Raw genomic sequence first — 25,295 nt, 5'->3', positions numbered from 1 at the left:
ACACAGTAAGCTCCATCCAGACCAGTCAAGGTTCCATCATAAGACTGTGTCTCCAAGACAAAATGAAAGCCAGTCTGAAGCCTTACTGACTGTGTATATATGGCCCAGAGGAAGTCCCCCACAACCCCCACCCAAAGGTGGCAGGGCTGCCAGGTTGGGCCTTCAACAGAGTTGCTGCTACGACCAAAGAAATGATGAAGATCCGGGATGCTGACAGAGCATCGGTTTCCATGACAATGCGCCTGCTGCTGAGAATAGATGTTGGGAGAAGGGACAAGCAGTTTGGGGATCCCTTGCCTGGGATAAAGAACTAAGACCACCACCATGAGAAAACTTAAGGCTAGTAGGCTAGCCTGGGATTTCCTACCTAGGTGCTTTCCTTCCAGGGCTGGGGCCTGGCTATGAGCAGCTGCGCTGGTCTTCTGGGCTATCCTCTATACCACACCACACCACACGTGCAGGGCATGCTTCACAGCGTTCCACTTACGAGCTCACTCCAGCTGAGGTGGTTTGAACCTGGCCAGTCAGAGCACGGGTGTCCCCCTCCTAACCATCTGGCTGTGAGACATAGCCAAAAACCCTAAGAGAAAGAGCCCTCTCCACCACTAATCCTTCCCATACCCACTTCCCTGGCCCTCTGAACTCACACAGCCTTTATGGCATGCAGGTCAGCATCAGCTAGTAAAAGCCAACTCTGTTGGTTAACATGGCAGGTACACTCTAATGTTTCCCCAAGTGCTAACAACACAGCTCAGACCCATGCCTCACACTTCCCCAGTGATTCTGGAGCTAGTGGGGCTGAGGGAGCTGTATTATAACTTGGGTCCCCACAGAGGTGACACCTCTCTTCCCATGGATGCTGGACATTCTGTCTTTAGCCCTGAGCTGACATGCCCTCTCCACCTCTCCAGCCATGCCGATGGCCCAGAGCAGGCAGAGTTCACACTGCTAGATAGCAGGCAGCTGGGCAGAGGTGGCAGGAGTGGCAGGGGCTCTCTGGTTCCAGGGAGGGAGGGAGGGAAGGAGGGAAGCCTGGCTGGCAACACACAGGCAGCTTGTAACCCAGACTTATTTTTTATTGACCTGACTCACATCAGGCTTAGCCGGTGGCCGGCATCTGGTACAGCAGCATGCAGATCCCTGGCTATGGTTTCCTCACAGTACAAAACCACTACTCTAATAAACCTATGGAAACACACTTTGTAGGAAAAGAAAAGTGTCTTAGCTAAGGGATCATCAAACTCCCTAGAGGGGGGGCTGCTATAGGAGCTCAGGTTTGGTCCTTGGAAGTGTCTATGCGGGAGGGAGCTCCCCTGCACTGAGTAACTGATGGATCCCTGAAGTCACAGCAGCTCCGCAAGGCGGAAGCTCCGCTCACCTGCTCTCCTCCCTACACCAGGGCAGCCAAGGGGTAGCTGCACCTTAGCAACATGGAACTGGTGGAAGCCTGGGGGCTCCCACAGGGCAGTGATTTCCTAGGGGGTGGCAGCAGCAAACATCCACCCTGCCTACACCAAGACCCCAGAAGGCTTCCAGGCTGGAGGCCGAGAGCTCTCATGAGGGCCTTCATGGTAAGGTCAGGGGGACAAGAGGCACCTGCTCACTGCCATGTGTAATCCTCTCACTCTGGCAGTGAACTCTCTCTGGGTTCAGCCCTCTGGAGGGGGTACCTCAGAGTTGGGGCTGGGACTCCCAAGAGAGAGCTTATGGGGAGGGGGAGGGCAAGGCTGAGCACCTTTCACAATAACGATCTACAAAGGAAGGAGCTAACTGAAGTGAGTTGTCCCCACACCCTGCCAGTGGGGACAGCACCAGCTTGCCAGACCCCAAGTCTAGGAAAGAGAAGTGATGTTGGAGCGTCCTCCGGGAGGTGCCATGATCTTCTGAGCTGTACGTCTGGCAATGTGATCGTCAGCCTGAGAGCCTGAAGAAAGGGTGAGTAAGTGTGATAAGGAGGTTGAAGGGGCGGTATGGGCTCTGCTTCCATCCAAAAGAAAAGTCAGACATGGCTGGCTGCACCCATTAAACTAGGAACACAGAGCCTATCTACCCAACCTCATGCAATGTGTATATATGGTTGGTTCTCTCCCCACAGCCATGGCTGACAGGGCAAGTGGCCAGGAAGCCTGCTCATCCCTAAAGCAATGGAAATGACCAATGGAGCTTTACAGTCTGTGAGGTCAGAAAGGCAAAGGCTAACTCTCCAGGAAGCCTGCCCTGTTTGGTCCCTGTGTGATGGCAGGCACTTGCCCCATCTTCAAGATGATCTTGCATTCCTATCCTTATCCTCCCCCTTATCCTATACCACCAAGTGACTAGGAACTGTTATGGCCTCCCAAACAGGAAGATGACAGAAGGAAGGCAATATGGTGATGTAGCCCCCACTCACATGTGGGGAATATGATGGAGAGGGTCTGACTTGGTAAGCAAGAGAGGGACAGAGAAGCCCTGCATGCTGAGACACTAATCCTTCCCATACCCACTTCCCTGGCCCTCTGAACTCACACAGCCTTTATGGCATGCAGGTCAGCATCAGCTAGTAAAAGCCAACTCTGTTGGTTAACATGGCAGGTACACTCTAATGTTTCCCCAAGTGCTAAGGACACAGCTCAGACCCATGCCTCACACTTCCCCAGTGATTCTGGAGCTAGTGGGGCTGAGGGAGCTGTATTATAACTTGGGTCCCCACAGAGGTGACACCTCTCTTCCAATGGATGCTGGACATTCTGTCTTTAGCCCTGGGCTGACATGCTCTCTCCTGGCTTGCAGACTCATCTCTGCAGCACCCCAAGGGCAAAGGCTAAGATAGCAATTAGCTTCCATGGCAGGGATGCACACCTCATTGCTCCTCACCAAGATCAGTGCCCCCTACCCTACAGTACCCCCCAACCCCCGGCCCACTCTGGAATCTGCCCTGTGTCCAAGTCTTCAGCTGAGCTTAGGGCTCTCTGGGAACAGGCTGGACCTGGCAGAAGATTGTCTTACCCCATGCCCTGACCCAACTCACCAGATAGGCTGAACCCCGACTGGTGCAGGTTGCGCACGGGTGGCACTGAGATCTTGCCTGGACAGGATGCACGGACCTGTGTCCCACTCCCTGGCTTGGCAGGTAACATCACTTCATGCACAGGCCCGTCGTACAGGCCTCGGGGCACACCGTGGATCTCTGCTAGCTGTGAGGCCAAGAGAACTGGCTGGGGTTTAGCTACTTGAGTTGATAGAGGGTAGTACCCTGCCTATGTGTTCTGTACCCCAACTTGGCCATGATCAATAATCCCATGACCCCTGAGATAAAGGATCATACGCAGCTTCATACACACCTCCCTCTGTTCTCCCTGCATATTAGTCTACCTACCCACACACACACACACACACACAGAGAGAGAGAGAGAGAAAGAGAGAGAGAGAGAGAGAGAGAAAGAGAGAGAGAGAGAGAGAGAGAGAGAGAGAGAGAGAGAGAGAGAGAGAGAGAGAGAGAGAGAGAGAGTCAGCTACAAAAGATGTCCAGAGAAGGCCACTGAAGAGAAAAAGTCTCATCTGGAACTGGAATGAGACCCAAGTCCCAACTGTGACCAGCAGGCAGCTGTGGGATGAGGCTCTGGATCCTGTCTGGCCAGAAAATGGCTCCCAAAGCCAGAGGCATTTCCTAGGATTCCAGCATGGACCAGTGACCCAAAGAGAAAAGTTGATGGAAGTTCCTGGCTAGCATCTCCCTCCAGGTTGCTGGGCCTACGTGACAGTCTGGTCTGAACCAGCCCACAAGGCTCTAACTAGATCCTATTGGCAAGGGAAAGGGGTATCACTACCTAGCAAATGACAGCAAGCAGGTATGAACTGGTTTCCATCACCACGTCACCTCTGCACATGGGTCTAGGCTTGCCTCATACAGAACTGTCCACTACAGGCTCCTTCTAGGGCCTCAATTCCTGCTTTAGCCCTCAGGGAGGGAGGGACGTACAGGTGGTGTGCTCTGGACCACATTAGCATCTTCATGGTGATGTAATCAGGAAGGTGGTTATAAATGAGTTTATACCCATCGTTCCTATGGACAACTGTAACAGACGGTATATACCACCACCACTGAGAAGGCGCTGGGTATAGGAGACACAGGAGAAACCAGGCCTGCTAAGGGCCTCCTGGTCACTTCCCCTATAATCAGTAGGCCTTGAGCAAGTGAATGGCTTCCACTATGCCTTCCATATCCACATCAGCCAGGAGGCAGAACCTCACACAAGAGCTCACTGACTCTGCACTGGGAACTCTATGCCTGCCACCCATTTGATGTCCTGTCACCTCAGGTCAGCCTCTTACCCTGTTGCGAGCCTTTATCCTCTTATAGACAAAGTCCGGGAATGTCTTCCGGGGAATGAAGCGGCCAGCCCCTGGAGTTACAAGCAGGTTTCCATCCTCCAGCACCACTCTGCCCTGACTTATGACCACTGTGGGCACTCCTCGGCACTCCACTCCTTCAAAGATGTTGTATTCTACATTCTGAGGAGAGGCCCACAGGTGCAGCCCCCTTCAGCCCTGACCCAAGGTTGGCCAGCACTACAGGTAACCTGCATGTGCTGTGCTAAGACTCCACCCAGAAAAACATGCAACTAAGGCAGACAAGTGACACATGGAAAGAATCACCCCTCAACCAACCCAGCACCCCCAAGTCACAGGATTCTTATGAAGTCAAAAGAAGCAGAGTGTGTTATGGGGATGGGGGAGGGGTGAGGAGGACCCCTCCTTGACTAGGCAGGTGTGGTACCTTCTGCCTCAATCTCCTGATTTCTAGGATTGGTCAATAGACTCAGTCTCACATGCATGAGGACAGCAGACAAGACACTGGCTAAGAGAGGTGCTGGGTAGGTGTGATGCTGGACAAGTTAAAGCTACAAGAACCGCATTGAAGGTAGACACCTGCCACCTATCCTGGTAATGCCCCTGGGAAGCAGGTCCAGCCAGGTTTGGCTAAGGAGTGGGGCATCCTTACCAGGTTATGGCTCTTGGCAGAGATCACTTTCGTGGCCCTGGGGTTCCAGATGACCAAGTCAGCATCAGAGCCCACAGCCACACGCCCCTTCCTGGGGTAAAAATTGAAGATTTTGGCAGCATTTGTGCTGGTCACAGCAACGAACTCATTCTCATCCATTTTCCCTGAAGCCTGTGAAGGAAGAAGACCAGCTGAGGGGAAGGGTAGGCTGGCAGATGTCATGGGATATCCCAAGTTCAGAAAGGCTTCCAGCCATGACCTCACCATGGCAATAACCCAGTACAAATGGGTGGGTACAAATGCCCACCCAGACAGGGGCACTAATGACAGTGACCAGGTAGTCCAGTTGTGTGACTGCTCCTATGGACACAGCCCCATTTCTAGTTGCCTTTGCAAATAAATGGTGATACTTTGATACCAACACCAGTGTCCTTTGAGACACTGTGAAAGTCACCCTGGTTTGTAGGCATGGCAGAGGGAGGAACTCAAGATGGGGGCCAGGATACACAGGAAGGAGATCTGCTCTCTAAATATGTACCTGTGTACCTGCCCGCTTTCTTTCTTTCCTCCCTCCCTCCATATCTCCTTCCCTCCCTTCCTCTTTCTCTCTCTCCCTCCCTCTCTTCCTTCTTTCCTAACAAGATTCTGCTGTGTAGCTCAGCTGACTTTAAACTGAATAGTCCTGCCTTAGCTTCCAGAGTGCTGAAACTACAGGCCTGAATCACTTTGCCTGTCTATAAATGAATCCCTTTTAAAAATTTAAAGCTCTTCATTAACATGTAACAATTACACATTTATGGCATGCAGGATGATGGATAGATACATCATTAATCACCATGGTAGGCAATCCATAAATGTGACAGTCTTGTCCCAAGGACTAGGTGTCTAGGTGTCGTCACTGCTAAGCTAAGGCTTGGAGGGATAAGGCTGGTCTCTCTCTCTCACACAAGCATTTCTGGTATCCTCCTGCAGCATGCCGCTGACAGCCCTTGCCTCACCCATATCTCCCCAGGCCTAGACTTACCACACATTTCTCCCAGACCACGGACATGCGCTCTTCTATACCATTGATGCCCTCGGGGATCAGTGTGAAGTTATCTTTGCCAACAGCCTTCTGAGCAGTAGTGAAGGTGCAGTGTGCACTGCCTGTCACCTGAAGGTCCCCACTGAGAACAAGCCAGGGTCAGAGTGGGCCAGGGGCTGGCCCATCTGAACTGACCACACCTGAGTCAGCTCCAGCTTCCTAGGCAGCCAGCCAAGGCTATGGAAGAGATCTAAGCTGGTACTTATGTCCAGAAGGGAGAGAGTGGGCAACGTGGGCATAACATAGAGGGCATGAACAGAATGGTGAAGGGCCAAGGTCAAGGCAGCATATGGGTAGGGAACCCCATCTGGGACCAGAGAACCCAGTAGTTTCCCAGCTAGCTTTCCTGTAGAAGCCTGGGATTCCTCTGGGGGCATCTGGAGGACGCACAGGCTTGGAGGCTGCCAGCGGACCTGAGCTTTGGTGGGGCGAGTGCTCACCTGGACAGCAGAGAGGTGAGATGGTCTGCAGTAGTAGGGTCTGGGTTGATAGGGGGTGAAGTGACGAAGGCCGCAGCCTTGGCCCAATTCTTGCTCCAGTAGTGTGAGCCATCGGTCCCCAGACTGCCAGTGATAGGTTCCCCAAAGACGACCACTCCTAAAACGAGCAAGGGTTATGGCAGGACCTCAGTAACCCACGCCCACTAGGAGCCTGAGCACATCATGGGTCTCATACTGCTTCTGACTCTCTGTCCTTACTTTCATAGCCAGGGAAAGCTTGTCTTCTTTCCTGGGGGCCCTGGCTGGTCACTGGCCCTGTTGGGATGGTTCTTGGGGAGGTACAGTGGCTGAGACACCAATCCTTCCCATACCTACAACCTCTGCTAGGGGTCAGGCTGCTGGGCCCTCCAGCTGGGCCACAGAATAGAACTTGACTAATTAAGCCTGTCACCTCAGACTCAGAGAGGCCTTGTGCCAGATCTCTGAACCAGGCTGGGGCTGTTTCTGTTAGTGTATAGGAGAGCACCAGGCTCAGTCAGAATTGGGCGGGAACTGGACCTGCCTCAGAGTAGCTTCTTTGGAGGAGGGGTAAAGCTCCAGGATAACCCTCTTCCTTGTAAGCATAGTGGGTTTCTATGCCAATCTTTGGGAAGAAAGCTTGTCCCTGTCTACCTCCACTTCCACCTCAGGGACTCCACAGTCTCAAGGCAGGGTTAGAAAATGAGTTCTCATTATGAGCCTGGAGTGAAGGAATGGATACCAGATCCTCCATTTTTCTTGGAACATGCTGCCTCTTCTATGACCTTAGTCCTATGCCCCAGTCCTGGCCCTCTCCAGTGCCCTGGTGACTGCTGGGGCTTCCCTGGCCCTCTGAACTCACACAGCCTTTCTGGATCCACACACAGTCTAGCCCCTGCTAACCACAGCTACCGACCTGCTAGGACATAAGTGTCTGTCTGCCCCTAGATGGTCTGAATGCTATGGGCATGGAACCCCTTGGCTCTCAGGATGTGTACCCCAGCTCTTGAACCCATAACAAATATGAGAGGTAGCCCTCCTGTGGAATTGAGAACCCCTCTCAGATACATACTCATAATTCTGCCCTTGGGTCCCCTGGGAACAGAAACATGGGGCCCCAGTTTACTAAAAACCCCTAGTAAGCAGTTAATACTCTAACAAGGCTGGACCCTAGGGGTCCAGCCGCATCCCTTGTGGGGACACAGGGCTCCTAAGCATCCCTTGAGCCTTTATCGCTGGGACTACCATAAGCAGGCACCCCCTGAAGAGGCTTACTTTTCCATTGGTTTTCTCTCCTTACCACCAGGAGGTCCTCAATTGTCAGCAGAGCTCTTGGAGGCTAGGAACACATGGAAAGCCAGTGCTGGCACTCACCCCTGCGTTTGGCTTGGGCAATCATGTCAGCCGCACCCTTGCTCATCACTTTGGTGATGTAGAGTGGGCAGTTGGCCTGCTTGGCAATGGTGACTGCTCTGTATACAGCCTCAGCCTCTACCTAAAGATGGTGAAGGGAGAAGCCAATCAGAACACAGTAAGCCCCGCCCGACATGTCCTGACCAGGTAGGTTCTGGGACACCCAAGATCACCTAGGAGACTGTAGGGACTGGAGCATCCCTGTTGGAGCAAGGGCCCAGCTGAGGCCTCAGTGTCTAGAATCTGGGTTGACCCACACAATTCTCAGGGCCCAAGTGCACTGCCTTCTTGCCTCAGGTATGGGCTGTGGGGTGAGAAGTGGTTGAGATGATTCCGGTAGGCAGAGGGTCATTGCATTAAGCCCCCAAGATGAGGACAAAATGAGCAGAGTACTACTCAGGCCATGAAGCAGAGCCAACTTAGCACAGTGCTGGGGGTTGGGGTGGGGAGATGGTATTCTCAGCGGGGCCGACTTACCTCCTCTGGGTGGCTGAGCACATGGCCCTCAGGACCAGTGATGCCTTGCTCCAGCAGGCGCTTCTGTTCCTAAATGATCAATAGGATGCTTTGCGCCAGCCCCAATGAGCCCAAGCCCTGGATATGAAGTGCCTGGCTGACAAGCCCCATACCTCGAGCATAGTCCTGGGTCCCTGGACCTCCCAGAACAGAACAATCACGAAGAAGCCATAGCAGAGTGGACTTGGGAAAGGCTGGCCCAAGGTGCAGGGTCTTGACAGGCAGCCACCCCCCTTTAGCCCTCCTGACCTTGGGTGTCATACTGCATTCTTCCAAGAGACTGGCTAGGGGACTTTGGTAAGATCTGTGACCATCATGGGAAAAAAAAAAAACCTATGTTTTTCCTAACTCCCCAGCTGTGGTTTGGTTTAGGGAGTTACACCTCCCTAACTCACAGGACCTATGTTTGACCTTTTGACTTAACATTCCCCTCTCTCCTTAGGAATCTTGCTCCTATTCAATGGTCACAGAGGTCACAGGTCTCATATTGTCTCCACCCAGACTTGTCTGCCCACTGCAGGCCTATCTACTAGGCATCACCTTGACCCACCCAGCCAACCCTGTGGGTAGCATAGCCTCTCACACCTCCTCCACGATGTCCCCGTTTTCTGCGTGCACCTGGGCCACAGCTCCCAGGTCCCGGATGAGGCTGAAGATTTCATATATCTGTGGAGACAGAGTTCTGTGCTTGTAGGGTTGTCTCTCCTGCAACAGCCCATGGCACCCCACTGACTCCTTCCCTCCGAACCTGCTCTCACCTGACCATCAGTACACTGGCACCTGTCCTTGTATGCCATGAAAACCAGGAAGGAGTTCACACCTAGAGAGAGAGGCTAGAGAGGATCAGACACCGGGAGAGGAGCCCCAAGACAGCAGCATTCTCCCACAGAAGCTGTGCTGGCTGGCATTGCATCATGCTGCAGGCAAATCTTCTCCATCAACAAGCCATGTCACACAATAGAGTTGGCTATGTGTCAACCACTCCCTCGCTGCTGCTCAGCGCCCCAAGCTTAGAACGCTTTGCTCGCCCAGTAGGTGCACGGGGAAGAATAGACCTACTATCACCACCACCACCTGTCAGGCAGATCTCCACTCCTGCAAGGCACAGAGCAGTGCCATGGGCTTGCTGCCCAAACCCCGTCCTTTCTCTTCAGGAGAAGCAGCCAGGCCTGGCATGCTGGGGGAGCCACTCTCAGCCCATCTGGCATGTCACCTGCCTACAGGGCCTGAGTCCTGCTTCACCACACCACAACTCACAGTGCATGTTCTTGACACTCTGAGAGGGGCAGTCAGGTCTCAGGGCTGGGACCTCAGACACAGAGGAGGAAGGGGGGAATCGATGCCCACAATATTGAAGTCCAATCAAGAGCAAGGCTGATCCTTCCCAAGTCCTGGGCAACTAGAATCTTCCCAGGACCTCCCAGGACCAGGACTGATGAAGGTCCATTGGGGCCTGAAGGCAGCCCCAAGTCCACCCAGTCCAGGGCCCTATCCCTTTGATAGCTAGAAATAATGTGGGGCACCCTAGAAAAAATGGGGTCATTTTGTGGCACCCTCCCAGGTGATGACTTACATGTGATGTCAATTTCTGATTAGGAGGCAATCATGACAGGGAGAGGGAGCACTACAGACACCCCGTTCAGAGACATGAGGCTCTCACTGCTAGCTGGAGAGCAGACTCCACTACACTCAGGTGGAGGAGGCGTCGGGCCCTATGCTCCAAAGGACATCAGTGTGAGGATTATCATTCTCTGGAAAGTGGAACCCGAGGAGATGGCCTTGGGTCCATAGCAGGCAGATAGCAGTATCTCTTATTAAGTGTCATGAGTTCTATAGTCAGAAAGTCCAGTGTCTTGGCCCTACTCATCTGTGAGCTACAGATGCCACATGGAAGACAGGCATCCAGGACAATATCAACGTTCATCAGCTCACTAAGAAACTCTGGTGTGGCTTTAGCTTTAGGACTTTGTGTAGAGTGGAGCTAGTCTTTACTTACAGGTGAGTCAGTTTCAATACAGAGCTTAAAACAACCTGTTAAGAGAAAAACCAAGTGATGGAAACGTGGCTGCATCTCTGATACCGGGGCATCTCTCTTTAAACAAACAAACAAACAAAAAACAGAGAGCCAACGTCAGCATAGTTGCTGCAGTTTCTGTGGGAAATGCAATTATGGGATGTGTTCACTGCACAGGACCTCCCAGTCCAGAGTCTTTAAAAGCAGAATTGACTTTGGATGACCCTTCTCCAACTCAATTCCTAAATCCCCACCTTCCGATCAGGCTTGCAGACTGCAGCAAATCACAGGGGCTCTAGAAGGGACCCCTTGGTCTGCCTGCAGATACTGCGATCCCCGGGTACCACTGCTCCTCACTGCGATCCCCGGGTACCACTGCCCCTCACTGCTGCCCACCTTTGTCCCTGACTAGGGCCTCCAGCTCCTCTTTAGTGCTCTCATGCCAGCGAGGAATGTCCACATGTAGAGAGTAGTCACAGCAGGCTGAACTGTCCGCTCGCTCCCGCCACTGCTCATAGGCCGCCAGCAGGCTCACACCAGCATCAGGAAACACATGGTCCACTGTTGGGGACAGCACAGTTAGCCAGGCTCCCCAGCCTGGCCAAGATGTCCTATCATTTCCAAGGGTGATCTGGGTTCACATTCTGGAGACCAGAGTGGGATTGGAGGCTGATACAGCAGCCGGGGTGGGGGTGGGGTGGGGAGTGAGGGGTGGGAGTCCTGTCTTGCCACCTTCCCTGTTCCTTCCAGTCAGCTCATGTGTATGTTCTGTGCCACCCCTCCAGCCTCTCCGAAGAAAGCACTGAGGGGGTGGGGGCTGAGTTCAAACCACCCTACTTCCAGCAGACCTTGGCTCCCTGGGAAACAGCAGTGATGGTCAGGATTTCTAACTGTCCCCAGTGCTGGCCCTGTGGACCTGAAGGCTTCTAGAAAACTTTCTACTTGAGTCAGTTTCCATGGCCATACTGATTCCACAAGACCCAAATCGTCCCAAACCACGCCTGTATGTGGCCTCTGTGCTGGCTCCTTCCTACTCTAAGGTCCATACACTGCTCACTGGTCAATCCTGGGATGTGCCAGAGAGAGTTCAGAAGGGTTGCTAAACAAAACAGTGGACCTCAGGAGCCAATGACTGCCTCATCTCCAAACCACACTCCCTGCAGTCTACTTGTATACCACTCAGATCGCCAGCGAGGAGTGGGCTCATGCACTACATAGCCTATGCTTCAGTCTTAAGTATATCCCGTTTGTGTTTCCAGAGATCCCTCAGGAATGGGTCATGGAACAGTATAGCTGTGCTGGCTCACCACGTGCACTTGAGCAGGAACCTGCGGTGGCTATCTTGCTGCCAGCCTCACAGACTGAAGTCTGAGAAGGTGAACCAGATCAAGCTGTGGGTATAGCAATGGCTGAGTGCTGTTGTGAAGTGCTGGGGCTCCCTAGAACTCAACCCCCTAGTAGCAGTAGGGAACGCTACTCACTGTGTGCCAGGCGCACAAAGAAACGTGTGTGGCAAATCCTTTATCCTCATACCTTAGAGATGAGCCCTTTCCTCCTATCTTGAAGGCATAGAGCATGCGTATATGGAGCATAATAATAAGGCCAAATATAGAGATGTGCACAGAGAGAGCTCAAACATGGAAGTATAAATGTCCTGTCTCGAAAACCATAGCTTCAATTCTGGACACAGGCAAGAACTGACTGCAAACAGATTTCGAAGGCAGGGTTCGGCCACAACTCTTCTATTCCAGAGCACAGGGATTTCCAAACCCCAGTTCCTGGCCAGCTGCCAGTCCCCTAGGGGGAGTAAGTGGGCACAGTTCTATTTATCCAGAGCCCATGAACATCCTAGAACGAGCCAAGGCAACTGGCCCAGAAAGAGATGCAGCAATGGCCAGGATGTGCCCAGCATGTTTTAAATGGAGACATAACAGAGAAACAGAACTGAGAAAAACCACCTCATGCAATAAGGATATGGGCCATGCACTGTCCCAGCATGCCTAAGCATCTACAGAAACCCAGCCTCATATTAAGTGTTGTGATAACACTAAGATACACATGGAAGCTGGAGCCATTGTGTTATTCAAGGCTTCATGACTATCTGGCAAGTGGCCTGCACACTCACGTATCATCGTGGTCCCTCCCGCTAGGGCCGCCTTGGTGCCTTGACAGAAATCATCAGCTGGGGTCATGCCCAGCACGGGCATCTGCAGCCGGGTGTGGACATCAACTCCCCCAGGCAGTACCATCAGGCCATGAGCATCGATGGTTTTGATGCCCCCAGGGACGATGAGATTTTCTCCAATTTGTCTGAAACAAAAAGAGTTATCACTGTTTATACAGAGTTCCAGTTGGAACTCAAAAAAGCTCCATGGCAGTGGCTTTAAGAAGTGAGGGTTTGGAATCTTGCCTGTGAGAAAAAAGGCAGGCCAGATGGCTACCTGTCTGCCCAGATACCAGAGAATAAAACTCACACTATCTCAGGAGAGCAATGCAGAAGGCCCAGTGCTGTGCCAATATGGCTTCCTCCTGCCCTCCACTGAAGCCCCTGGACTGACCAGCGCTAGAGCTCCTTGGCACATAAAGCAGAGGAGTGAGCAGCTCAGTATTTACTATTCATCTCCAGGAGCCCAGACATACAGAAGGCTGTGATAACACAAAGATACACTGGAGGCTGGACCCATTGTGTTTCTCAAGGTCTTATGATTAAACGGCAAGACTATCTCTTCTCAAGGACTGTTCCCAAGGACAGGATTTTGGTGAGGGGGAAGTATCTGCATGATTTCCATCCCAAAGCAGACACCTGAGTACCGGGTAACCAACATCCACAGGTACGCAGAGCTACAAATACCTCTGGGTCGAAACTTACTTAATCAGGCCATCTTCCACATACAGATCAGCATGAAAGGACTGGTCATCGTTCACAATCTTCCCACCTTTGATGAGAAGGCGGTCACTCTGACAGAGAAAAAACAATGGGTGCTGAGGGAGACATCTTAGACTACTGGGAATGTCTTCCCCTAGAATGACTGAAATGTTTTGACGCATTTTATAAGCCATAAGAACCAACTGAAAGGTGTGTTGGTAGGACTCCGAAGCAGGATGCCCAGAGCAGTGTCCGACACTGCCCTGGCACTAACTGTCCAGCAGATGCAGGGGGCTAAGTGAGGACACCAGAGCAAAGCTGTGTTAGTGAAAGTATGCTGGGTGAAGCAGCTGCTATGTTTGAACCTTCCTTCTGACCATGGGGGGGGGGTGAATCTGGCCTGAGGGAGGCTGACAACCTCCCAGTTCTGAATAAGCACCTGGAAGCTCCTCTTCCACCAGAACTGTCAAAGGTAGATGGGCAGTAACAGAACTGTCAGAGGTAGATGGGCAAGAACAGAACTGTCAGAGGTAGATGGGCAAGAACAGAACTGTCAGAGGTAGATGGGCAAGAACAGAACTGGGCTCTTACACGGGCATGCTACAGGACCATGATGGGGCTAGAAGCCAGACATCTTAGCCTTGAATCCAGAGGTCACAGTCCTGATATAGACAGAGGGAGCCAACATGTCTCTACTATCCTCCACCAAAGCACAGGTCATAGAACTGTGAGAGGAATCCAGGCTGCCTTGAGCATCACCAGGCTTCTCTGAGGAATGAGTACTGGAGACCAGTGTGATGGGGTAGAAGTAAGGGATTGCTCCCTTACTGTACAAAGCAGCTACACAAAGGTCCTGAGGCAGGGAAAGGCTTGGGTTGGTAGTAAGCCTCAGAACAACATGAGGGCTACAGTAAAGGGGGAAAGCAAGAGGAAGACCAGGCATCAGAGTTGGGCAAATTGAGACATACAGGTTTTGGAGTCCACAGAATGACACTGGGGCCAGGAACATTGGATTAGTTCTTACTGATACAGAGATGACCTGGGCTGTCGGAAAGAAAACTGATTATGACATGGAAAAGGGAAGCAAGATGGCTGCTTGAATGGCTTCCTAGGTTGTTCAGGTAAGGTGAGAGGCTCTTGGTCAGTGTTACTGACATGGGCATGAGCAAACAGATTTGATAGGGGTTGGGTGTTGATGGGCAGAACTATCAGAAAGCCCATGAGCATTAAGAATGGGGTGGAAGAATCAGGAGGCTACAGGCTCCGATGCAGTGTGAAGACATTCAAGTGGGTGAAGAAAGGGTTTATGGGCAAGGCAAGCTCCCTGCGGGCTAACCTCAGCAAAATAGGAGGCAGAGAATCAAACTGATTGGTTCCAATGCTTAGGACCCATAGGACAGACACTTCAAAGACCAACCCGAAGGGAGGAGTCAGGCAGAATGGGGAACTTGCAGATGGAACTCTTGCATAGACCTCAGAATCAATGGCCTAGCTTTGGTGGCAAACAGTGGAAACACACAAGGAATGGAGGGGCAGATGCAGAACACACATGGGAAAAGAAACCTGCAACTGCCCCTTTCCTACCCATTATGAGCCCCAACTCTTCCTGTGAACTAGCCAGGGAAGCCACTCCACATTGAACAAGGAAACCTGGCTACATGCCCACATTCCTGTGGCCCATGTGGCAGCCAGGCCAGACCTCCAGGCCAGCTTCAGCTCTATTAGACGCCAGGCTGAGGCCAGGAGAACCAGCTGAGAGTGTGCCAAGCAGAACCTTATCAGCCTACAAGGACCACAGGGAGCCCTTTGTATTCTTCACTGTTTTGACCAACTGCCGAGTGTTGGGCTGAATTCTCAGGGCTCTCCTGTTCTGTCATTACCACACAGTCTTCCAAAGGCCTGGCCACTAAACCCCAGCCTACATCACCCAGCCTCCTACCCGCACATGGTTTTTAAGCTTTATATTGGTTGGAGGAAACCATGAAAAGAATGACTTAGAAACATCTTGTGAAATCCATATTACAGAGTCTAGAGATGAAGTTCATACATTCATTCATGTCTATGAAATCACCCTGCCCAGGAGTCCTCAAGCGGGACAGACATGGTATGGCCCACAAAGCTGAATGGACTTAGCATCTGGCCCATCGTGGAAGTAGCTTGTTCACTATATATACCTAGCATGGTTGCAGCTCATTTACAAACTCCCTCCAAATGTCTGACGGTGCTCACTACCACCCTCACTGAGCATTAGTATCTACATAGGCCTACTACAGCCACCCACTTTGCTGGGCTGGTACTCTGGACCACACCCCTCATCTTTCCCTTTCCACCTAGCCATTCTCAGAAAAACCTAGGAAAACTCAGTCCTTAGGGGAATCTCTGAGCCAGAAATCTTGAGTTCTGGTGTCCTTATTTAGACACCTGTTTTCAGGCACCAGAATTTGCATTCTGGGGGTCCCCTAGATTTGGGGAAGCAAGCAATACTGGGATAAAAGCCATCTAGATGAATGGGAGTTCCAGTGAGCCCTGTCTCTTTTCATGAACACTGCTTGACTAGGCAGGAGACTGCTACCACCATCTCTACTCGCTGCCAGCTGGCTGATGGGACTTTTTCCTCAGGCCTGGACCTCTAGGAACAGTAGGCAGTCAAGAGGCAGGAACTACTTTTGGTCCCTCTGATAGATGACTCCCCCAAGAAGGCTAGGAAGCTGACCTCCCCAACAGCCTGATTAAACTCCAGAGCTCTTATGATGAGAACAAGTCTAGAGCTTTTTAAAGACGTCCTGGAGCCTGCGACCAGGTCCAGCTGATCCCAGGAGCCCCCCTTCTCTTCCCCCGAGGCTTCCGGCCGCCCCAGTGAGAAGGCTTTGTTTCCTGGCCATCAGGGTGGACACACTGACCTCCTACTTTCTGCGTGTCTGTATTGGGGAGGTCTGTTCTGAAAGGAGGCTCTGTAGAGATGTTGGTTTCAATGGTCAGTTAGTACTCACCTTTCCGTGGAGTCTCCGAACCCGGCTTCGTGCAGGGGCTCGGGGCCTCCAGGGACACCAAGATCTAGTGCCGGGACTAAATCGCTTTGTCTCGGACAAAGCGCTAGAGACACGAAAGCAGCGGCGCGCCCGGGGGTAGGCGGCCACGGGCTGCTCTTGGAACAGCTTCGGACGTCCGAGTGCCTTGAGGCCCCGGGGCCAACAAAGGCTGTGTCCGCCAGGCGTCCTGGAGACAGAGCTCCAGGCAATGTCCACTTAAACCCCATCTACCCTACGCCAGACCCAGCAGGAGGCCGGCCACCTACGCTCCGGCTAGCAGGCCGCTCGTGCACCCGGCCTCTCCAAGAGGATCACCCGAGTCCGGAGAGCTGGCGGGGCCGCGGGCCTGTGCGCGGACTGCGCAACGGGTTCCGCGCGGCCTGGAGAGCTCTCTCCGCTGCTGGCGGCGCGGGAAGGAGAGAGCAGAAAAGGCTGGCGCCGGGCTGGGGACTGGAGCAGGTGTGGGACTCACGGACAGGGCTGGGAGGGTCGTCTGTAGAGCGTGCAAGTCAAGCCACTCCCGCCGTGGGCAAGGGGCGCAGACGCAGCGGGGGCGGGGGACCGACTCACCGTTATCCGGGGAATGCTCTTCTTGCCTTGGAAGGACATCCTGATTCACGAGAGGGCTGAGTGTCCTCGGTAGTGGCTGCTCGGGCGTGGACGTGCCGGCGACGGGGACACGCGCGGAGCTTAGGAAGTCCGAGTGTGAGCTAGCTGGGCTCTGAGCTCCGATTAGCTTATTTGCATCCAGGCCCCGCCCACCTACCTTAATTTGCATCCGGGCCCCTCCCCCTGCTCCCGTTTGTGCTGGCTTGCTCGAAATCTTTGCCTTCCCCTTTTCTTTTCCCTCCCTTCCTCCCTCCCTTCCCCAAGAGCACCCTGGAGACCACAGGCTGGGACCACTGCACCCCGGTCCGCCTGTGCTGAGTGAAGAGGGATAGGTTACGACCTGTCAGGACCAACATGTATGAAGTTTGCCATCAGGAAGGACGGGAGAAGAGGTGCCTGTCCAGCCTGGCCCATCCTGGCCTTGTTTTGTGGTAGCCCGAGGCACCCCAGGCTCCAGGGTTCAAAACTAATTCTCACATCTTGGTGAAGGTGCTGCAGGAGCCAGAATCTAGCCTAATATCTCTGGGAAAATCCATATATATTCAAGGAATGGTTCCGGGTTGGAACGCAATAGCCTAGCCTGGTGTGACCTCGGGACTAGGGAGTGGTGGTGCATAGGCCAGACTGTTCCTTGGCAGGTCACACCCGTCTAGGGTAGGAGGGGGAGGACAAGTTGAAGAGGCAGAGAGAAACAGCCAAGACAGAGATGAAAGGGCTGGACTGGGTACTGCCAGGGAAGACCGAGGTAGAGACTCAGGGTAGAGAAATCCAGGTGGAACTGATACCTAGCCAGCTCACTCTTGGTCTCAGGGCTACCTACACGTTCCGCCCCAAGCCTGAGTCCTGCTTCCTTTTCCTGCTGAGGCCTGAGGACTGGGGCAGTGATGGGCAGGCCCCAGGGACAGGTTGCATTGGCTGGATCATTTCTGCCTGGTTCTTTGGGGGCCCTGTGGTTTCTGGTGTAGCTCACCAACCTGAGAACCTTTTTAGGCTGTCAGGTGGTGCGTCCATTGATAGCTCTTATTTTCCAAGACATCTTCCACACAGCAGAAGAAAATGCCAAGCTTAAGCCCAGACAGAGGCTTCACAGACACACAGGGCCGGCCATCACGGTGGGAGTGGGAGATTTGCAGGCAGGTGACCCCAACCCCTGGCATGAGGTCTGACTATGGAATGGGGCAGTGCTGCAGCCTCTTGATCTCCCTCCCCCTTGGAGCCCACATAAGCGGTTCTCAACTGATGCTGTCCATAAACAGAGGGTGCTGAAAGTGTAGGGCCAGGCCAGAGGCACAAACTGTCTTAAAGAACCCTGCTGACTTGCCCTCAGGACACAACTTCTGCCTGACTCTCAGAAGGCAGAGTAAGAGCTGTGGAGCTGGTGTCTACTCCAGGAGCTTTGGGAGCATCCATGCTGGGCCACGATGCAAGAAGAGGGTCTAAGAACCAGCAAGGACAGCCTATTCTAAAGGCAAGGTTAAGGATTTGAGACAAACCAAGCCAGAGGTGCTCTCAGACACATTCCTTAACCCCAGCAAATCACAGGACATTCATTGTTATCATCATGGAGTCTACAGTAATGGATGGATTTTAAACAAAGGACCCCACCTTCACATTGTCTACCCAGCCAGTCCTGTAGAACATATGCCTGGACGATGAGTTGCTGTGACACTCTACTGGGGACATGGGCCTGGCAGTGAGCCTAGGCCATCACCTTTTTTCCCACCTGCCCTGGACTCCCCGTTTCTCAAGTGCACCTGTAAAATTTCTGCTCCTCATCAGAATGAGAGCTTCCACCATGGATCTAGCCAATTGTTCTTATTAAGGTGCCCAAAGTGTTTTGTTTTGTTTTGTTTTTTCCTTCCCTAAGCTACTTGAATTCTTCTCCATGTTACATACTGGATGAAGACCTTCCAGGTAGCCATCTTCAGCTAGTGACTGCCAGAGTCTTTTGACTGAAGGGGCTGTCCTTCCAATGACTTTAAGTGTCTCTGGATGAAGCTGCAGGCAAGGTGTGGGCTTCCCTCCCCAGTGGGCACAAGATCCAAATGTTGAAGGCAGGAAAGTCTAGGACAGATAATAAATCCACACTTTAATAACACTCAAGGAGACACTTTGAGATAGGTAGGATTTAAAACAAGTTTTATTAAAACTGTACAATAATTTACAAATAAGTAAAAATTCTCTGGTATATATTATAGGAACCACAATACAAAAATATGTGTAAAATTTATAATTGACCACAATACAAACCTAGTTTAAGCCTGGGAATACTGTTTAGCACTGAACGGAAAGGTCGTGTGTTGAGAGGGGGTGTGTTAAGGATCGCTTCACAAATACTGCCTGGCACTTTGCCACAAGAAGCCAAGTTCTGCTCCTTTTTGCATAAGTTTACAGTAAAGCTTTTTAGAAAAGATACAATAAATATATGCTTTGATACATATATTCACAATATGATTTTCCTGAGCCTAAACTTAGATCCATCACTGTGTTTTAACACACAACCCACCTTAAGGGTTCAATGGCGGAGTGATGGCAAGAGCTGATCAGCTATCAGTGTGCCTCAGAGCCACTCTCCAACCCTCCCTCCTGACTCCCAGTAGGTGTTCACAAGCTGCGTAAGGCACTCAGGTTTCCTGAAGGCTACAGAGTCTGCAAGGGCAAAGACTTCCATCACAGCCATAGGCCTTCAGCAACAGAACGCTAGACCACAGAAACAAAGTAGACACCACGTGGCTGTTCACAAAGGACTCTGCAGTTTACGTGGATTTCTAGTTTAGACAAACGAAAATGCTTATGCCGTTCCATGTCCTGCACACAAAATGAGCGGGTTGATAACTTCATGCAACATGAAGCCAAGGCCCACACCTCAGTGGCACAGTTTGAGTCCCTGGGGGGGGGGGGGCTATGTCAGGGTCCCTCTTGTTGCTTCACCAGGGCAGTGCCATTGCACACAGATGCCCTGTTTTAGGGGATAACAGCAGAAGCTTAAACATGGGAGGGAATCCTGTCCAACCCAGCATTTGGGATAAAAGATTCAGTCTGGGATTTAGAAAATGCACCTTACTTTTGAAGTGCTTGAGCTCTTCAGATGCTCATTGGCAGCAAGATTCGGTAACAGAGGCTCACATTTACTCGCCCCGAGTTCAGATCTGACTTTGGGAGCAGGTGACAAAAAGGTGCTTATGAAAAACAACGAGATCTAAAGAGGAGAGCAGCCTTCCAGCTAAGCATGTGCTTTCAGGAATACAGCTGGGTGAAATGCAGTTTGGTTTGGGGATTTTATCTAACATTCATTGAGCCATTTTCCTTTCTATGTACATATACTTTACACATAAACAGTAACGACTTAATGAGCATTGGTACTTATTTACATGCTTATCTTTCTTATATAGCCTTTCTTAAAAACAACAAAGTTCTGTAATTTAGAGTGTCAGGGGGTATCATGAAGTATTCCAGACACGCACACAACATGCAGACCCATGATCCAACTGGAACGAAGGGGTGCGAGGTGGGGTAAGTTTCCAGTACAACTTTTTTTTCCTAATGAGCTACTGATCTCTTACAAGTTCACTTGGAGTTGGGCCAGGAGCACTGGTGGGCCGGAAAGAGCATGGACCTGAGACAGCTTCGAGATGCCTGCATTGCACGATCCATCGGTCACTAACAAAGTGGTTTCTCTTACCTATAGATCTCTGGCAGCATCACTGATACAGCCTATTGCTGCTATTCAGTGCTGAGTACAGCAAATGGGCCAAGGGAAGGAAGTCATTTAAATAAGATGAGACCATGCACTAAGGACTAAAAATTTCAGACCCAAAGGCCAAACCCAAAGTCAGGCTCAACTAGAGAAATGATGACTGGGCATCATGGATAGCCAATAGGAAGGACCAAGAGCACTTAGTGCATTTTCCAGCAGAAATCCTGGAGCCACTGAAGAAGGGGCCCATGTGTCTAATCCTGTTAGCTTTTCTCTGATTTTGACCTAGGGTTCCATAATTTCTTGGTCATCTGCACCACAGTAGAACATTTTTCCTGACACAAATATAAAATGAACCTAATACTTTCAGACAGCACTCTCATTCCTTCCCCCTGGCTACTGGGCTTTGTAATATACAATGCTGAATGTAATGGTCACACCTGATCGCACATCTCCCTGTCCATTGTGTCAACTTCTAGGTGCTTTGAAAGGGCTCTAATCTGGGCACTGACTTCTCATTGAGCAAGAACACACATGAACACACATGCACACGCATGCCCTCCTGATTTCAGCACAGAGGGTGACAATCTTAGACTAGCAGGGATGTGGTGAGGACAGAAGAGCCTCCTCCAACCAGGATGCAGTCTGGTCCGTACAAGGGAAGACTTTCCTGGATGCTGGATGTACCATCTAGCATAAGGGAAATCTCATTTGAACCGTCCTCATGACTGCACTGTTTTCTCTCTGAAAAATAAGAGTAGAAACAAGGGCTTTAGTATAACATACTACACAGAGAGAGAGAGAGAGAGAGAGAGAGAGAGAGAGAGAGAGAGAGAGAAGGGGGAGAGAGAGAGAAGGGGGAGAAAAGAGAGAAAGAGGAGTATTCACAATGTGGGGCACACAAAGGACAGGGTCAGGAGGAACACTGAGAATGAGGGCCACATCCAGACTGCTCTTCATGCTGGCAATAGCATCCCATTCTGGAGGAGCTGGCTTTGGGGATACTGCACTAATGGCACATATGGCGCCTCCGTCTGAGCAGACACCCTCCCAAGAGACTGCACTCCTCATTGTAGAATCTATCTGAACCTTCCTCAGTAGTCCCTAGAGACTGTCAATTTCTTCTCAACTTGCTCTTCTCTGAGCTTATAAAAAGGAGAAGGAGGCTTCTGCTAGCTTCTAACTTTATCTTTTTACCTTAATTTGTTTTTAATGTTTCTAGACACCAAAGGGAGTTGCTAAATAAAGTTCCTTTCAAGCTGATCAGTACCTGATATAGTGGGTGGGAGACAACCCAAGACCACAGACACTAACATCTACCTAAGAGGATATCACCTCACATAGAGTAAACAAAAATTGGGGGCTGCAAAAATGGCTCAGTGGTTAAAAGCACTGGCTGCCTTTCCAGAGAACCAAGATTTGATTCTTAGAAACCCCCAGGACTGCTTATGTAATACCAGTTCCACAGTATCCCACCCCCTCTTCTGGCCTTCGCTGGCACTGCATGCACGTTCTTCACAGATATACAAGACAATATACACCTATATGCATAAAAAAATTTTTAAAATAGTAAAGGTTGAAGAATTTTAAAGAATTAACATAAACAGTCACATTATGTATATGCTAACTTCTGCGCACATTTAGTTGGAATCAGTGCTGTCATTATAATAACATATTGCTCTCTGCCTTTAACCAGATTCACTTCTAGGTAAATTGTCACAGAGCCATCTATTTTTAGAACTTTAAAATGGGGGACGGGGACTATTTCAATTCTAGGACTTTCATTTTTAAGGTAGGAAGTCAAAGCTCCAAGAAGGAAAGGGGAGAATGCCCAGGCAACACTTGAGACTGATGAGGCCTGAGGCTCTGATGGTCTAACCCCCAAGCTTCCCACCCAAGGCCCATCAGCCCTCCCACCCCATGTACCGACTCTATAAATTATGTGATCAACTGTCCAGAGTATGAACTACACACATGACAAGAAGAAGCAAAATCCATTGAAAATAACATGCAGAACCCTAAAGTAGCCACTCCCTAAGCTGAAGGGAGACCAGGGCATCTGATTGCCTGGGACCATTCCCTCTGTCACTCTTCTGAGCCAGTAGCTTCCCTGCTTTGCTCACACACTCCATTCACTGCCACTATTTGCAGGTGGGTAGCATTCTGCCTTCATCTGTGACTGCCTGTATAGGTGCATGCATACTAAGACACACATACACACACACACACACAACAGGCAGCTTTCTGTCCTCTTCTATGACCATGTGCTTTACATAGGCACACTGAATGTACATGTACATTTCTGCACATCTGTATATAGTACAACACACACATGCATACAAAACATACATATAAATATACAGGTACATCTGTACATCCATATACACATGCACAATTTCCAGAAGGGCTGCCCTTCTGCCTTTCTCTCACCCATAACTACACCACACACAATTTCTGCATCCATCCATCCGTATAACATGCATAGTGGATACACACATATACTCAGGGACATCATTTTGGTTCCAGGTCCAGTCCTATAAAATCCCTTCTTCCCCACTCCCTGAGTCCAAGCCTCTGAAGTATAGTATTCTCCCTCCATCTATTCCATCTCTGGCCACTAGTTCAGTTTCAGGTTAAGTTTTCGTCAGACTGGAGCCATGCTGGCATAGGGTAAGCAAGAGTAAAACTATCTTGAGTGCCTGGTCTTGGTATCTGTGTCCCATGGGGCTCCCCAGTGTCCCATGAAGCTGCTTTGCCAGTGCTAGCTCAGACCTCCAAATCCGCACTCACAAGGGCCTCTGTAGCCAGGAAGCCTGAAGTTACTCTCCTTCCTACAACCTGGAGTTGGGAAAACAACTCCTGAAACAAGACTCTACCTGCTTGGATCACACAAAGATCAGACTACAACAGGCCTGCCTTTCCTCCCAGGTCTGGAACTTAGTGGACTGGGGTTGGGTACCCAACCAATCAAACCCCTCAAAACCCCGGAACTATGCATCTCAAGTAAAGTTCCCCCAGCAGAAGTGCTGCATAAACGCACTTGCGTTTCCCTTCTGTGGAGAATGCGCTCCATAGAAACCTCACAGGAAGAGAAGAACACAGAGACATACTCAGTAGCCTATGACCTTGCCTGTGCACCACACTCCCTTGTGTTGATGGAGCTGTGTAGCTGATGACACAGCTGTGTTAACTCAGCCACAGAGGGATGACTGTTCAAGTCCTGTGACTCCTAGTGAGATGCCAGCATGAGGTGATCTTGGTGACCCTGGAATACTCCATTTCCTCTGCCACTGGGAAGTTAGCAGGCTGGGGTCAGATAGGACATGATCCTTAGCCATCATGAGCATAGTCATTTGCCCTTTCTAGTAGCAAGTGTATCTCTGGGTGTCAGGGGCCAGACTGAGGACTCCATGGTGACAAATGCAGGCTCAGACTGCTGCTTGTCTCTTCGAGAGCCCACAGTTTACAAAGACAAACGACAAGAGAGGAACTGAGTGAGTAGCATGTGAAGGAGATGCTGGGTGCAGAGGGGGAGTCTCCTGCCAGCTCCAAGCTGCTTCAATTAGAGACTGTGAGGCCATTACCTGCCTCATGGCCATGTGACACGCTTAAAGGCCAGCAGCAGGGCTACAGCCTCCCCTTTCTCTGGTGAGCAAGAAATTAATGAAGCTTCAGTACTGGGTTGCAGTAAAGCTGAGGATTCACTGTGAATTAGTAACACGAGGGCTCAGCACATAGAACCAAAATGAGTGGAGTGGGGTGGGGACGAGGACCAGGACTACGCCATTGTCCCCACCCCCACACTTGTGGTGGGGAGTGTAGCCAGCAGCAATGAGGACTGAGGCTTTTGGAGCTGTGGAAGCAACACCCATGGGTAGCACATGAAATGGCCCTGGCATATGGATGGGAAACAGCATGCTGATTTATGTCAAAACAGAGCCGGGGAGCAGCCCTGCCGCCTGTGTTTGCACTGAGAGTTTCCACAGGCTCTCAGCTGTTGGGAAACAGTAAGCTGTTGGCACAGGAGATGAACACCTTCCCGGGTCCCCAAGAGTGCAGCTTGGATCAAAATCAACTGCTGCAGATGGTAACACTGGAAAAAGCTGAGGGCCCACAGTCTTAGTTAGGGTGCAGAGACAAAACAGCTCCTGTCTGTGGAGCCCACTCGAGAGGCTGGGACCCTGCACACCCCAAACACTGTTCTCCAGGGCTCCCAGAATAATGGACCTCAAGATACAAAGGCAAGGATTAAAAACAGAATTTTTCTGATAAGCTCTGTCTGTCCAGTCACATCAGCCAAGCATGTTCAAGTCAGACAGAACCAAGCAGTAATACCAAGGCCATTTTGGAGCCCAGGCCTTCTTCCCCAACGCTGTGATCTGGGGTAATATCAAGGAATAAGCAACCCAGTGAGACAGTGACTTAGCGGCTTCTTCTTTCTCTCAGCCACTCTGTCTAAACCTCCAGGTCAGCAGCTTCCCTCAGTCTTCTGCTCCTGAAACCTCAGCCTTAGGTCAACCCAGGCTCTCACCTGCCTCCTGAGAAAGGCACTGAAGGCTCAGCCACACCTGACCTCCCTCTGGAGCTTCCCAAAGGCATTGTCAACTGTGTTTATGGCTCTCTCCAGC

General features: G+C 51.1%; 2 protein-coding genes across 4 annotated transcripts in view; both read right to left on the bottom strand.

Annotated features, from left to right (window-relative positions):
• Positions 1 to 1,055: 1,055 nt before the first annotated feature.
• Dpysl4 (dihydropyrimidinase like 4) lies at positions 1,056 to 17,101 on the bottom strand. The gene is made up of 14 exons (XM_031388678.1): positions 16,932 to 17,101; positions 13,336 to 13,424; positions 12,592 to 12,776; positions 10,863 to 11,027; positions 9,211 to 9,272; positions 9,038 to 9,118; positions 8,414 to 8,482; positions 7,898 to 8,018; positions 6,506 to 6,662; positions 6,006 to 6,147; positions 4,982 to 5,152; positions 4,312 to 4,491; positions 3,008 to 3,173; positions 1,056 to 1,924 (listed from the first exon to the last, which is right to left on the bottom strand). Exons 1-14 carry the CDS (start codon positions 16,968 to 16,970, stop codon positions 1,833 to 1,835), a joined length of 1,719 nt encoding a protein of 572 aa, XP_031244538.1. The 5' UTR covers positions 16,971 to 17,101; the 3' UTR covers positions 1,056 to 1,832.
• Positions 17,102 to 19,092: 1,991 nt separating this feature from the next.
• Positions 19,093 to 25,295, bottom strand: part of Jakmip3 (Janus kinase and microtubule interacting protein 3) — a 114,628-nt gene continuing 108,425 nt past the window's right edge. For all 3 annotated transcript variants that reach the window (XM_031388675.1, XM_031388676.1, XM_031388674.1), the window contains one exon: positions 19,093 to 21,411. The gene's annotated coding sequence lies outside the window, so the exon portion shown is untranslated. The remainder of the gene's footprint in view (positions 21,412 to 25,295) is intronic.

The sequence above is a fragment of the Mastomys coucha genome, unplaced genomic scaffold (genome assembly GCF_008632895.1).
Source record: "Mastomys coucha isolate ucsf_1 unplaced genomic scaffold, UCSF_Mcou_1 pScaffold21, whole genome shotgun sequence".
NCBI classification, from domain to species: Eukaryota; Metazoa; Chordata; class Mammalia; order Rodentia; family Muridae; genus Mastomys; species Mastomys coucha.
Note: the sequence above shows the minus strand (reverse complement) of the source record. Positions and strands in the feature narration are given on the sequence as shown.